At 41.0% G+C, this 13,336-nt stretch overlaps 2 protein-coding genes across 2 annotated transcripts; one reads left to right on the top strand and one right to left on the bottom strand.

Moving 5' to 3' along the window:
- Window positions 1-3,381: 3,381 nt before the first annotated feature.
- Window positions 3,382-9,686, bottom strand: LOC106602960 (ras-related protein Rab-39B). Its single transcript, XM_014196020.3, has 3 exons — window positions 9,334-9,686; window positions 8,104-8,330; window positions 3,382-7,829 (listed from the first exon to the last, which is right to left on the bottom strand). The coding sequence occupies exons 2-3, from the start codon at window positions 8,316-8,318 to the stop codon at window positions 7,403-7,405; spliced, it is 642 nt and encodes a 213-aa protein (XP_014051495.3). The 5' UTR covers window positions 8,319-8,330; window positions 9,334-9,686; the 3' UTR covers window positions 3,382-7,402.
- A 157-nt stretch (window positions 9,687-9,843) lies between these two features.
- LOC106602959 (ras-related protein Rab-38-like) lies at window positions 9,844-13,266 on the top strand. The gene is made up of 3 exons (XM_014196019.3): window positions 9,844-10,598; window positions 11,129-11,397; window positions 12,533-13,266. Exons 1-3 carry the CDS (start codon window positions 10,376-10,378, stop codon window positions 12,692-12,694), a joined length of 654 nt encoding a protein of 217 aa, XP_014051494.3. The 5' UTR covers window positions 9,844-10,375; the 3' UTR covers window positions 12,695-13,266.
- The last annotated feature ends 70 nt before the right edge of the window (window positions 13,267-13,336 follow it).

The raw sequence follows: 13,336 nt of genomic DNA, 5'->3' as shown, positions 1-13,336 counted from the left end.
AACTGCCAAAATAACCAATATCTTCAGGGCGTTGGGCTGCCAGAAGAGTTTCAATGTGCCTTGAAGGGATGCGGAACCATTCTACGACGAGAAATTACATTATTTGGTGTTGGAGGAAAACGCTGTCACAAGCACTGCTCCAGAATCGGCCTTAAGTGTTCAATTGGATTGAGATCTGGTGACTGAGACAAACATGCCCTTTTGCACCCCTTATGCTCCTTTGAGACCCCTCTTTCATAGTCACTTCTAGCCATGGTTGCCCAAATAATGGGCAGCTGAGCATTTAAAAAAAAATAAAAAAAATGTATACATGAACTGGACTGTTTTGACATAATTAGACACTCGCCCTTCTAGATAACTTGTAAACCATCTAACCAGGTCTTGTCTGGAAGTCGGCAAGCTAGCCAATTAGCTGCAGTGCGACCATGGCAAAAACGGTTTGACTTTGGGTATCTGTGAGGGTTAATTTAGGGACTGTCAATATATTACACAATATATTGGGACAATATTTTCATGTTTCAAACCTTTTTTAAGTGTTCTCATTAAATGCATTCAATATTTGTATATTAATTTCTACAATTTATAGTTTGAGGTTTTTATGTCATTGAAATTGAGCTTTTTAATTTGAAATTATTGTCCCATGTACATTTTTATTTATTTACTGATGGTCCCTAAATAGCCCCATAGGGATATCTAAAGTGAAACCAAATTTACCATGGTCAGTGCTTCAAAGTAATGATTACTTGGGTGCTCACGCCAGCTGTGGGCAGGATTGAAATAACCCAAGGAAAATGTACGTACCCTTCCTTCCGTGACACCCTTATTTCCTAATAATCTTGCAAATTACATTTTGAAGGAGACTGACTTTGAAGTTATCCTATTTACACTTTGTTGTTCATTTTGACACTAGTATAACCAGAATAAACTCCTATAGATGCCACAGGCCATTTTCAAACAACTTTTTTTTTGCTCAGTCGCTCTTTTAATTCGGTTCATGTGATGAATATGACGTTCAGATTCTCCTGGCATTGGTCTGTGCCCTTTGTGTCATTATCATCTGGAGGCAACCTGAGAGCAAGGAAGCCCTCACCTTCAAGGTTAGTTTCTGAATACTTATTGAAGGTGTAAACAGGTGCAGTGTTTATTCATGGCTTACAACCTTGTCGTCACAGTTTTATAATACCGCTAGATATGCAGTAAAAGGACTGTTTTCTCTCCCCTATCTAGGTGCCCCTGCTGCCTTGGCTTCCTCTGTTTAGTGTCTTTGTCAAAATCTACCTCATATGACACAGCCAGTGGCGTAAAGTACTTAAGTAAAAATACTTTAAAGAGAAAGCGGCAACTACTCGGCCTCCGACCACAAGGCACTACAGAGGGTAGTGTGTACAGCCCAGTACATCACTGGGGCTAAGCTTCCTGCCATCCAGGACCTCTATACTAGACGGTGTCAGAGGAAGGCCCTACAAATTGTCAGACTCCAGCCACCCTAGTCATAGACTGTTCTCTCTGCTAATAATGTACTTTTTACTCCATACAGTTTCCCTGACACCCAAAAGTACTTGTTACATTCTTAATGCTTAGCAGGACAGGAAAACATCCCTGGTGATCCCAACTGCCTCTCATCTGGCGGACTCACCAAACGCATTTTTCATTTTTAAATGTCTGAATGTTGGAGCGTGCCCCTGGCTATCCGTAAATTAAATAACTAGAAAATGGTGCTGTCTGGTTTGCTTAATATAAGGAATTTGAAATTATTTATACTTTTACAGTACCTTTGGAAAGTATTCAGACCCCTTGACTTTTTCCACATTTTGTTATGTTATAGCCTTATTCTAAAGTGTATTGAATATTTTTTCCTCAGCAATCTACACACACTACCCCATAATGACAAAGCGAAAAACATGGTTTTATACATTTTTGCTAATTTATTCAACTTAAACAACAGAAATACCTTAAGTATTCAGACCCTTTGCTATGAGACTCAAAATTGAGCTCAGGTGCATCCTGTTTCCATGGATTATCCTTGTTTCTACAACCTGATTGGAGTCCACCTGTGGTAAATTAAAATGATTGGACATGATTTGGAAAGGCGCACACCTGTCTATAAAAGGTCCCACAGTTGTCAGAGCAAAAAGCAAGCCATGAAGTCGAGGGAATTGTCCGTAGAGCTCAGAGACAGGATTGTGTCAAGGCACAGATATGGGGAATGGTACCAAATAATGTCTGCAGCATTGAAGGTCCCCAAGAACACAGTGGCCTCCATCATTCTTAAATGCAAGAAGTTTGGAACCACCAAGACTCTTCCTAGGACTGGCTGCCCGGCCAAACTGAGCAATCTGGGGAGAAGGGCCTCCCATCTCCACTCTGCACCAAACAGGCATTTATGGTAGAGGGGCCAGACGGAAGCCACTCCTCAGTAAAAGGCAAATGACAGCTTGCTTGGAGTTTTATACATTTGCAAAAATTCAAAAAAACTGTTTTTGCTTTCTCTTTATGGGGTATTGTGTAGATTGATGAGCTATTATTATTTTTTATCAATTTCAGAATAAGGCTATGACAAAATATGGAAAAAGTCAAGGGGTCTGAATACTTTTCTGGAATACACTATTTTTGATACCTAATTATATTTTAGCAATTACATTTACTTTTGATACTTAAGTATATCTAAAACCACTTTCTTTTAGACCTTTACTCAAGTAGTATTTTACTGGGTGACTTTTACTTGAGTCATTTTCTACCTTTAATTTTACTCAAGTATGACAATTGAGTACTTTGACCACCACTGGATGCAGCTGGACTTGGCTACATGGTGCCACTTCGCTGTGTGCATGGGCGATGATGATTAACATTACATTATATACACATTCAATAGGAATTCTTTCTAGATCCACAGTAGAATCCCATATGTTTTTGTCGCCCTGTATTTTAACTATATGTGTCCTTAACTTTTAATGTTGCGCCTTGTGATTGTTACCGTCTAACCCTTTACAAGGCCAACTCTTTTTAGTGTGTGCTGCCCTCTTGTGTGTTTGTATATGGCATTGCAGCATTACACTAATGGAGACTACAAACGGTTGTTTTCGTATCAACAGTGTTCACAATTTAATAGGGAGTTATTTCATAGTATCTTTGTGGTACAAATAGATACATCACCGACATTACATTAATTTAGTCTCCATGTGCTTTGACCTGCTTGTATATCCAGTTTCACTTACGGAATATCAAATTCTTTCAACTGCTTGTTGAATAATAGGTATGTTTTTTCCAGGCTGGGGGGAATATCTAAGTCATTGGGGTTATAAGTGTGCATGCAGAGGTAACTAACACTGAACACGTGTATTTTGGATGGGCATCATAGAGCATTGGAACATTGACCATGCCTTTGTTGAGATCAAATGTTTATTCCTTACAAGCATATGAGACATCAAGCTTGCACCTTCTATGCACCCCAAACCTACACACCGCTAAAGAAACATGGTCGGCTTCATGTTTGTTTTAAATAACATTTACAAGTCACATAAATGATTTGGAAATCCATCTTTGCTTTGACTAGAGATATATGTCGTTATCCATCGCCTCCGGTGTCTATCAGAGATCACGAACTACAGAGTCAAGTCTGTCTGAATGTTCTCTCTACAATACCCTCTATTACAGTCAGCCAGTGGTATAGAAAGAAAGACAACGGTTGTTTGGTGCCAGTGCTGTGATTGTGACATGAGCAGCTGATCTGGTACCTGGCTTAAGCAGAGAATGGAGACAGGAGTCCATTCAACAACAGACTGCAATGTGTCTGGCACATGTAGGCTCAATAAGCAGGTAGGATATTTCGGTACCGGATGTCAATACGAAGGTTGTGGACGTTCATTTTTCATATATCTCCTTTCATATGGTACATGGGTACGACTTGAGTGAAAGTGGGGGAAACCAACACTATCTTAATACCCTGAACAGAGCAACACCCATTCAAAGCCTTCTCCCTTTCCACTCCAGTTACTGTATGATACATCCTACAAATATTGAAACATATGGAATTTTCTCCCCATATTGTTAGAAAGTAAAACTGGAATTCTATCACGCCAATATCACACTTCATGTTCTAGAAGTAAATGTACCCAGTACACCCTGGCTATTTACAATATGTTATATCAGAAATCCATTAAGACACTTGTAATTCTTTGGAAAATCAAATGTAAAATGGGTGAAATGCAACTATACACGTGCGGCAATGAACAACCCTCTTGTTCAACACATTGTGAAGGTTGGAGGACAGTAAAATAAATGAATGCATATTGTGGCTTTCCTTTAGAGCAAATTGTTAGTTTCTCGGTGCATAGATACTTTGAACCCAGGAGGCTCCTCATTATTGCTCTCAGACATGGTCTGCTTGCATTAACATGCATAAATTTGGACACGGGGGCCCTTGAAGCAAAGGGTTTCGTAGCTTACCGAAAAGTTGTAATAAGGTGGGTGGAAACTGGCATTGAGGAAGAAAACTGCTTAGGAAGTACTAAGGGTTGAGGTTGGAAGTCTTAATGTTTAGATAAAGCACATGGCTGAGTCTAATACACTGTAAAAAAAAAAAAGGGGGAAGATGCTGTCGTTCTGCAGTGCATTTACTGATTGGAATGATAACAAATTACACTTTGGTTCATTCAACCTATTCTATAAAATTTCCCTGAAATCAAATAACAAATTTGACAGATCAATGTGATTTTTTTTTTTTTATTGAATGAAAGTTCTAAATTGCTTTCAACACCTCATGAGCGGATGCGCATTGAATAGCGGTGGGGCAATGTAGCGGCGGCAGCCTATCAAAAGCGCTGGAGGTATAGCTTATTGGGGGCGTGGCTTTCAGTTAGTTATTTTTGCCCACCTGTGAGTGTAAATGTCATTCCTGTTAATGTGGTCTATTGTATCTGTTATTCTAACTCAAACTTGTACACTGACAGCATCTGTAATGATACTTGCATGAGTGCATATGGTACTAAAGAGCCTGTTAAGGTTTCTATGTTAAGGTAGCTAATTCTTGGTCATGATATTGTGGCTACTAAATGTATAAAGAATATGTTTAGAAACATTATTTCAAGTTATCGAACCAACTTAATTTCTTGATTTACAGGGAATTGATTTAATTGGATTTGGATAGGTAATTCCAAATTAAAAAGTGAACTTGGAACAATATGAAAAAATTGGTTACATTTACATGACATATGAGTTTGTATTTGTTATTTATTAGGTTTAACCAAAGGGGAAAAGTAAGTTGAGTTTTGAAAGAAATACATTGCAACTTCAAATATAGGTTTGGTAATAATGAAATAAAACTGTCGCCATTGAACCATATATTTGATTTCAACAAATGTAGTTTTTTTCAACTGAGAAAACCTAACTAATTTACTTGTAACCAGTTGGTCATTTTTTACGTTGATCCAAAAGAGTCCTTTTTCATTTTTTTTTACAGTGTAGGGCGGGAAGAAATATCGGACATGTTTCCTTATGCAGAATGTTGCTTATAATCATGTTAAAACTACAAGCATACGACCATACAGTATGGAGGTCTTAAGAAACTAAATGCAAACAACCCTAGTGCAGCCGACCCCATTTAAAGCTTCAGTGTTCATCAGGAGGCATTATCGTTGGGTAGATGTCAATGTTTAAGGGGTGGGCTTACAGTTTAAGCCAATGGAGTAAATAAAACTGCTTTCTCATGAGACACATTCTCTGTAATGATTATGATCGATGGACAGGGTAGCTAAAAGGGGTGATATCTTGTACATTTACCTTCTGTCACCAACTGTGCATTTAACATGAGCAACGAGGACGCAAACCGCAATAAAAACATTGATGTTAGGCATTTCACAGTGCATACCCACACTCAACGGTATAAATTCCCTGTGGATACTCATATAGAAACACAGTTGACAACTGAATCAGTACACACAAACTTTGGTTCCATCTTATCTATGATCAAAAGGGTGATGGCAATGATGTGTTCTCGGGTTATTCATTTGTCTGGTAGTGCCATCAGTCTCACAAACTAAAGCAGAGGAGGCATTGCACACAGCAGTGTGCCATTCCCCACATGCTCACGCAGTGCTAATGCAACACATGCTTCCCTCTGCGAATTGGATCTTTCCATAGAGAGGGTTTAAAAAGCAGAGCTAGATTTGGTGTCCCCTTGTATTGCACACACCAGCCAGCAACAGACTAGGGAGGTTAGGTGTCCCCCCGAAAGTTGTGTGAGCGCTCCAGACTCCAGGACAGACTTGTAAAATTTGAAGTGTGTTCCTTCCGTAGGGCACAAGACGAGGCATAAGTACAGAGAGGAAAATCTCATCATAAAGCAGGGCAGTTATTTTCTTTCAAGTGCATGTAACAGGTAAGACAGAGGCGAGGAAGGTTACTTTGGCAATTGGGTCGTTCCACCAATTCGGTGCCTTTTGAGAAGTGTACATTTTTGGGGGGTTTCACCTAATTTTAACATTCTGTCATAAAGAGCACATGTTCAACTTTAAAAAAAAACTAGTTTTCCCATTACTATAGTAATTGCCTATTAAGTGCCAAATAGGGTTGACCATAACAGGGATGACCATAACAGGGTTGACCATAACAGGGTTGACGATTTCATCTTAAATCAGCCATCAATCCCCTTGTGACAGGGGGAATGGAAGCTTGTTGTGTGCACAGGGATTGGCAATTGAACGCAAGCTTCACCCCAAAAAATGTCATTGTTAGAATATTTCTAACCTGTCTATTTGTGGGTAACAGGGTTGACGTGTTATGCTCGACCCGCTCAGTTTTCCTCCACAAAACACCAGAAAATGGCACAAAATTGTAGAACCAGCTCACCTGCTTTTACACTATGATTTCACTATTAGATGTTCGATGTTTCTTTAAAAAAATATAGATATTTTAAAAGGAATAGCTTCACCATACTAAAACGGGAGTTCAGTTGACCTTAAAACGAGGGACAGACATAAATGAATCACTAATCACATGAAATGAATAGAAATCTTCAGAAATGACTTTGGCAAAGCAACAAAATGTTAGTTTGAGAAATGTTGGGATTAAGTGGGTTAAAATCCTCCTAGAAGAGACACCGGGTTGGGAGAGGGACATGTCAAAATGCAACAGGCTATTAAAATGCAATATTGGTGCACAATTTCTACTTAAAAATATCCAAGGGGCACAAAAGGCACTCTTTTCATGGAACGACCCAAATCGCTTTGTCCATTTTTGCTTCAGTGGTAGACTAGAGCTGATATGGCCTTCCAGTATTCAGGATAGGAGTGAGAGAGCCAAATAAATGCCAGGTGATAAGACAGGGAGCTAGTGGGTCATAATGTTACAGGAATGCATGGGGGGGGGGGGGGGGGGGGTAAAGCCAACTAGACAGACAGGACATTCAGCAGAGGCACCGACGGTCACTCTTGGTGACCTCTTCTGAGGAGTGCACCACATTAGGCACAAAGCCACTCTTCACCCCCTCCCAGCCCTCCTGGATGTTGATGTCACCACTCTTCACAAGCTCAAATATGTCCTGCGTTAGCTCAGTGAAGGCCTTTTCCACGTTGATGGCGTCGCGAGCCGATGTCTCCACGTAGCGCATGCCATAGGCACCTGCCAGCTTCTCAGCTTCCTGCTGACTCACCTGCCTCTGGGACTCCAGGTCGCACTTGTGGCCCACCAACAGGAAGACGATGCTGTGAGGCTGGACGTGACTCCGGGCCTCCTCCAGCCACTCATGCACATTCTGGAAGGAGCGACGGTTGGTGATGTCGAACAGCAGCAGCCCCCCAACAGAGTTACGGTAATATGCCCTGGTAATAGACCTAGAGAGGGTTGAGGGGGTAAGCAAAGAAGAGAGACAGAATTGAGAGAAATTGTAAATATACGTATTGAGAAGTGGGGAAATGGAAAAACAAAGGACGTGACAGAGAAGTGGTGAGGGGTCCGAGATGAATAATATAGAGATAAAATAGTATATTGTTATAACAATAATATTTACAGATGACTATAAAAAAAAACGTGATTTTTTTTAAAGACAAATTATTTCGTCTTTACAATGGAAGATTAAAAAAGGAAAATACAATCTAGAAACTTAACCTGAATCGCTCTTGTCCAGCAGTGTCCCAGATTTGAAGTTTAATGCGTTTCCCTGGCTCTATCTCCACTAGCCTTGAGAAGAAGTCTACACCGACTGTGGGGTCGGACACCTGCACAAAGCGTCCCTCGGTGAATCGCCGGATCAGGCACGACTTTCCTACTGTCGAGTCCCCAATGACGATGAGTCGAAACTGGTACAGCCATATCGCTTCCATATCTCACAGAATCTATGGCAAAAAAAAAAAAAACGAATAGTAAATGGCCTATAATCAACCTATAATCAAGTAGACTAGCTTAAATCTAGACTCCTTAGTATCTACAGTACATTCATTAATGATCACCTATATACCCATTGATTCTTGAAGAATATCACTTAAACAGTATATTCCTCATGAGCTTAGTTCAACTGGTGTAAGCTTCCACTGGGCACAGACGTCAATTCAACGTATATTCGTTGAAATGACGTGGAAACAACGTTGATTCACGATGTGTGTCCAATGGGTTGTTTTACTCCAATGTTTTGTTTGACTCCAATTTTTGTAAACATTGTAAGCGTTATCCTTATCGGCCTACTTTTTTTTAATGTAGTTCTGTGTGATGGGCCTGACAATTTTTTCGAGGCCTATTCGTGATGATGTGTGCGCAACATCCAAAATCGACTTGAGTGGTGCTAAGAACTATTAAATGTAGAATTCCAATAGACTACTGCGGACGGACTAATTGCGTATTCTTGAAAAACAGTAGTCTGCCTGCCCTAGCCTACATTACAATGAGGGAAAGGCCGCTCCTCTTTCCAGTGTAAATGCACAGACAGCCCTTGCAAAATAACACTCGTACATTCAGCTCCCATAGAAACACCGTTGGTTCATAACTCGTATATTCAGCTCTCATAGAAACACAGTTGGTGCAAAGCCAATCAAGTGCAATAACATAGATTTTTAATTACAAACAAAATTAAAAGGGCAGTTATGCACATTTTTATAGACAATCTAATCTCCGCTACATATTGAATACTCAATTCAACCGTGCCAAAATTTGGAAACCTTGTTAGGTCTGGGCTACATAAGTCTGACGTTTTAGAATAAGCCATCTTAATTTAAAACACATTTAACTGATCTTCTTTCCTTCCTTCATAGATCGAGTTAGAACGGTCTTCTCTGTGGAAATGCCATATTAATCCATAATAAACACAACATTGGCATGTAGGCCAACACACTTATGTTAAATTACCTTGTTGGATGGGCGATCAACGCCTGGCAATAGCAAACCCCATGATCTTGAGAAATATTTTCTCTCGACAGTGAGAACAGTGATCCCAGGAGGCCTAGTCAAACACCGTGTTTTACACCAAGGAGTAATCCGAAAATAGGCCTTGTCCTAGGCTATCACTTTATTTTATTCTACACAGAGATTTGTTACTGTACTGGCGAGTTTCATGTGAAATAGGCTAGTGGCCGTCCTTAAAACTTGTCGATGGTTTCATTTTATGGTAATTCCATGTTTAAAGATGGAGAGATATTTTTGAAAATCCGCTGATGAAATGGCAGTAGCAACAGCATCACATAGCGCGACTCATCCCTCATCAGCACCATTACCGTAAGAACCCAGACAGCAACGCAGCAAAAATGTCTCCGCAATTACGCGCTGCTCTCAATAGAGGGAGCTACACTGGGTGCTTTAAAGGGACATTTAAATGTAGGTATTTTTTTCTCCCGAAGATTAGATTCGGGTTATCTTTGTGGGCTACTGTGTAGCCTAATGTTCTCTGAATGATTAAATAGCTTGTGTGCGAATCCTGCTCTGAAGTAGACCTACAGTAGACTATTGCAGGGTAGAAGATAATGGGTGTGGCTGAGTCTTGGCAGTTTTCAAATGTTTCGGTATCATGACATCGGGTGGAAAACTGGTCTCGAAGTGACTGGAGGGAGGGAAACTCATTGCGGAGGTGTTAGAGCTATGGAGTAGACTTTTTTTGAGGAGAAAGTTGGCCTACGCTGAAAATATCATAAGATCAAAAGTTAACATTTCGTGTTGGCTACGGTCGATGGAATCAAGTTGGATTACATAATTTGCTTGATTTCATCCTTTGGATATGAAGGCATAATTTCGGATGGGTGCACCGTGACGTAGGCCTACAGTCAACATTCAATGTTCTATATGGAAACGCTTGAAAAAATGTAGGCTGTAGTTGGAACGGAATTAGTATTAAATCATCATGTGTCTTTTAGAAAGCCATCATCACTGGTAAATAGTGAATCCCGTGGTGTGCGTTATGAATGGGCTGTTGTACAAAAGTCAGACCATGCAGCAGGAGCATTTGTTCAAAGTTCTCGTTATAGGCGACCTCGGGGTCGGAAAAACGTCCATCATCAAGCGTTATGTCCATCAGATCTTTTCTCAACATTATCGCGCGACTATTGGTGTCGATTTTGCGCTCAAAGTTCTGCACTGGGACAGTGACACTGTTATACGACTACAGCTTTGGGATATTGCCGGTATGTCTTAACCAGTCAATTTTACTTCAATATTTTACTTTATATATCCATTCATTGTAATACCAGTGGTTTGGACGATTCGTCAGACTTTATTAAAATTGAGCATTTTGTGTAAAATCATATTTATGTTTTCAACAACTCAATAGGCTTATCAATGAATTAACAGACTTTTATGAGAATGATATTTAGTTTTATCCATAGATAGCCAATGTTACATGAATCATCCTAGTGAATAGTGTAAAGTATTTCTCCCTATGGTATTTCATGTGCACTGTGGAGGAATGTGTCTTGTGTTGGGCTCAGCTGGTCTCATGCTCATGTTAGAGTCACATGAGCACTGCAGTTATTGCCAGGATCTCTCTCTCTCTCTCTCTCTCTCGTAATATGAAAAACCTGACCAGTTTTTGGATCGTGCCAAGTCATAATGCAATATAATTAGATAGTTAAATACTTATAATGAAAGTAGAGATAGACCAGTGCTGTGTGCCTCTGACCCTGATGTGTGCTGTTCTTGTATTTGTTTGTCCCAGGACAGGAACGCTACGGAAATATGACTCGTGTGTATTATCGGGAGGCAGTGGGAGCTCTGGTGGTGTTTGACGTGACCCGCGCCTCCACATTTGATGCCGTGCTCAAGTGGAAGGACGATCTGGACACTAAGGTCACCCTGAGTCATGGCAAACCTGTCCCAGCTGTGCTGCTGGCCAACAAGTCCGATCAAGTCTGCTCCCAGCAGCCCAGACTGGACACGTTCTGTCGGGAAAATGGATTTGTGGGATGGTTTGAGACCTCAGCCAAGGTGAGGAAGAAAGATACTGAAGCTTATGTACTGTAGCCCCAGCCTCTCCCAACTGCTGCATGTGGGCTGCTTCATGGCTGGCTAGAAAGTCTTGGGTTGCCCTAAAAGACATAATGTCTGATCACTTGCAATGGAGTGTGTGTGTGTGTGTGTGTGTGTGTGTGTGTGTGTGTGTGTGTGTGTGTGTGTGTGTGTGTGTGTGTGTGGTGCGTGTGTGTGTGTGTGTGTGTGTGTGTGTGTGTGTGTGCGTGCGTGCGTGCGTGCGTGCGTGCGTGCGTGCGTGCGTGCATGTGACAGACAAGCCTCACAATCTCAATGATTGTAAATATTCCACCGACTCCTGCTGGGGAACTTTTTGGCTGCTAACATTTGACAGTCTTGCTCCTATGGAAGATCACTATGTAGAATGGTATCTCTTATTTTTGGGGCTCCCGAGTGGCGCAGCGGTCTAGGGCACTGCATCTCAGTGCAAGAGGCATCACTAAAGTCCCTGGTTTGAATCCAGGTTGCATCATATCCGGCCATGATTGGGCGGTGCACAATTGGCCCAGCGTCGTCCGGGTTTGGCCGGGGTACGCCGTCATTGTAAATAAGAATTTGTTCTTAAAGGTTAAATCATTTTAAAAAAATGAAATTATAAAGAGCATACATTTGACAACAACCTTTGATTGTCAGCTTGGGTTACTTTAAAGTGTTCAATGAAATGCAATCACACTCGGCTGATAAATACATGAGATCAGCTGGAATGAAATGTTAGCATACCCTGGGGTATAAGGACACAGGCTAATTAGCCGAGGGGAATGTGAACAGGAACGTGTGAAATGTTCCAGAAGGCTATGAAAGGTATGTTCCCTTCTCACAGACTGAACCTGAGAGGAAGGGGACACTCACAGCCACTCTCTAATGAGTTACTCAGTTGGGTGTGAAGGATGATTGGGTGAATATGTCACTGGGGCCTACCCAGCTGATAGCTTACATTAATAATGATGGAAGATTAGCAACATCCTTCTGCCTGGGGTAAGAGGATTTTGAATCCTGAGCAGATCTGGCCTGGGAATACTTCCCATCTGAGATCATTCTGAGGTCTATTTGTCATTTAGCTGTACATGATTTTGTCTTCTGTTTTATCTTGTAGGAGAACACTAACATTGAAGCGGCAGCGAGATGTCTGGTTGAACATATCCTGACCAATGAAGAGAGTACAGTCTTGGATTCAGACCCAGACGTGCAGGTTCTGCCTGGGTTCAACAACAGTGTTAAAGAAAGAGTTCGCTGTGGCTCATGTAACAAATTCTGACCCATCAAAGAGAATGGAGAAAAAGGAAGATCTTCAAGGGTCTGTATGTGTCTCTCTGTAGTCTGTCGGACTGGTCCAATTAAAGAACATCTTCAAGAGAAGCTGAGAGGGGCCATGGAAAAAATACATTATGAGAGAGATGTGGTGTATTTCTCTATGTGGATTTATGATCATGTTTGTGTGAGAAATTGTAAAATAGTAATATAATGAGTGGAAACATTTTTCTTTTCACAAGAAATACATTCTTGTAACTCCTTGGTGTGAACCGCCTCTCTACATTGTGAAAGCAGGGCTCTCCCTCATTTCAGTCCCTCAGACAACTAAATGACAAAGCAGAGAATGTCAGCAACGACATGACACACATTACGATGTCTACAGTCATAGAACCAAGGATATCTGACCGTGTGATATAGAGATGTGGTTATGATTGAAATCAGACTGATACAAAAGGGCTGTTTCTGTTTATAGGAGGGGGGACAACACTGCCACAGTGCCTTGGTGTACCTATACTGTTCATGCAGTGTAGGCCTATAGCTTTAACTTCATTAAAATGGCTTTGATGTGGGGTTCGGCAGAGTTGTCTTGTCCATTTCTGTAGCCTATGTGTTGACCATGTTAGTTGTCCAACACAGCATGTTAATG

The sequence above is a fragment of the Salmo salar genome, chromosome 04 (genome assembly GCF_965601325.2).
Source record: "Salmo salar chromosome 04, fSalSal1, whole genome shotgun sequence".
In the NCBI taxonomy this organism is placed as follows: Eukaryota; Metazoa; Chordata; class Actinopteri; order Salmoniformes; family Salmonidae; genus Salmo; species Salmo salar.
The sequence above is the reverse complement of the archived record's forward strand: the minus strand, read 5'-3'. Positions and strand labels throughout refer to the sequence as shown.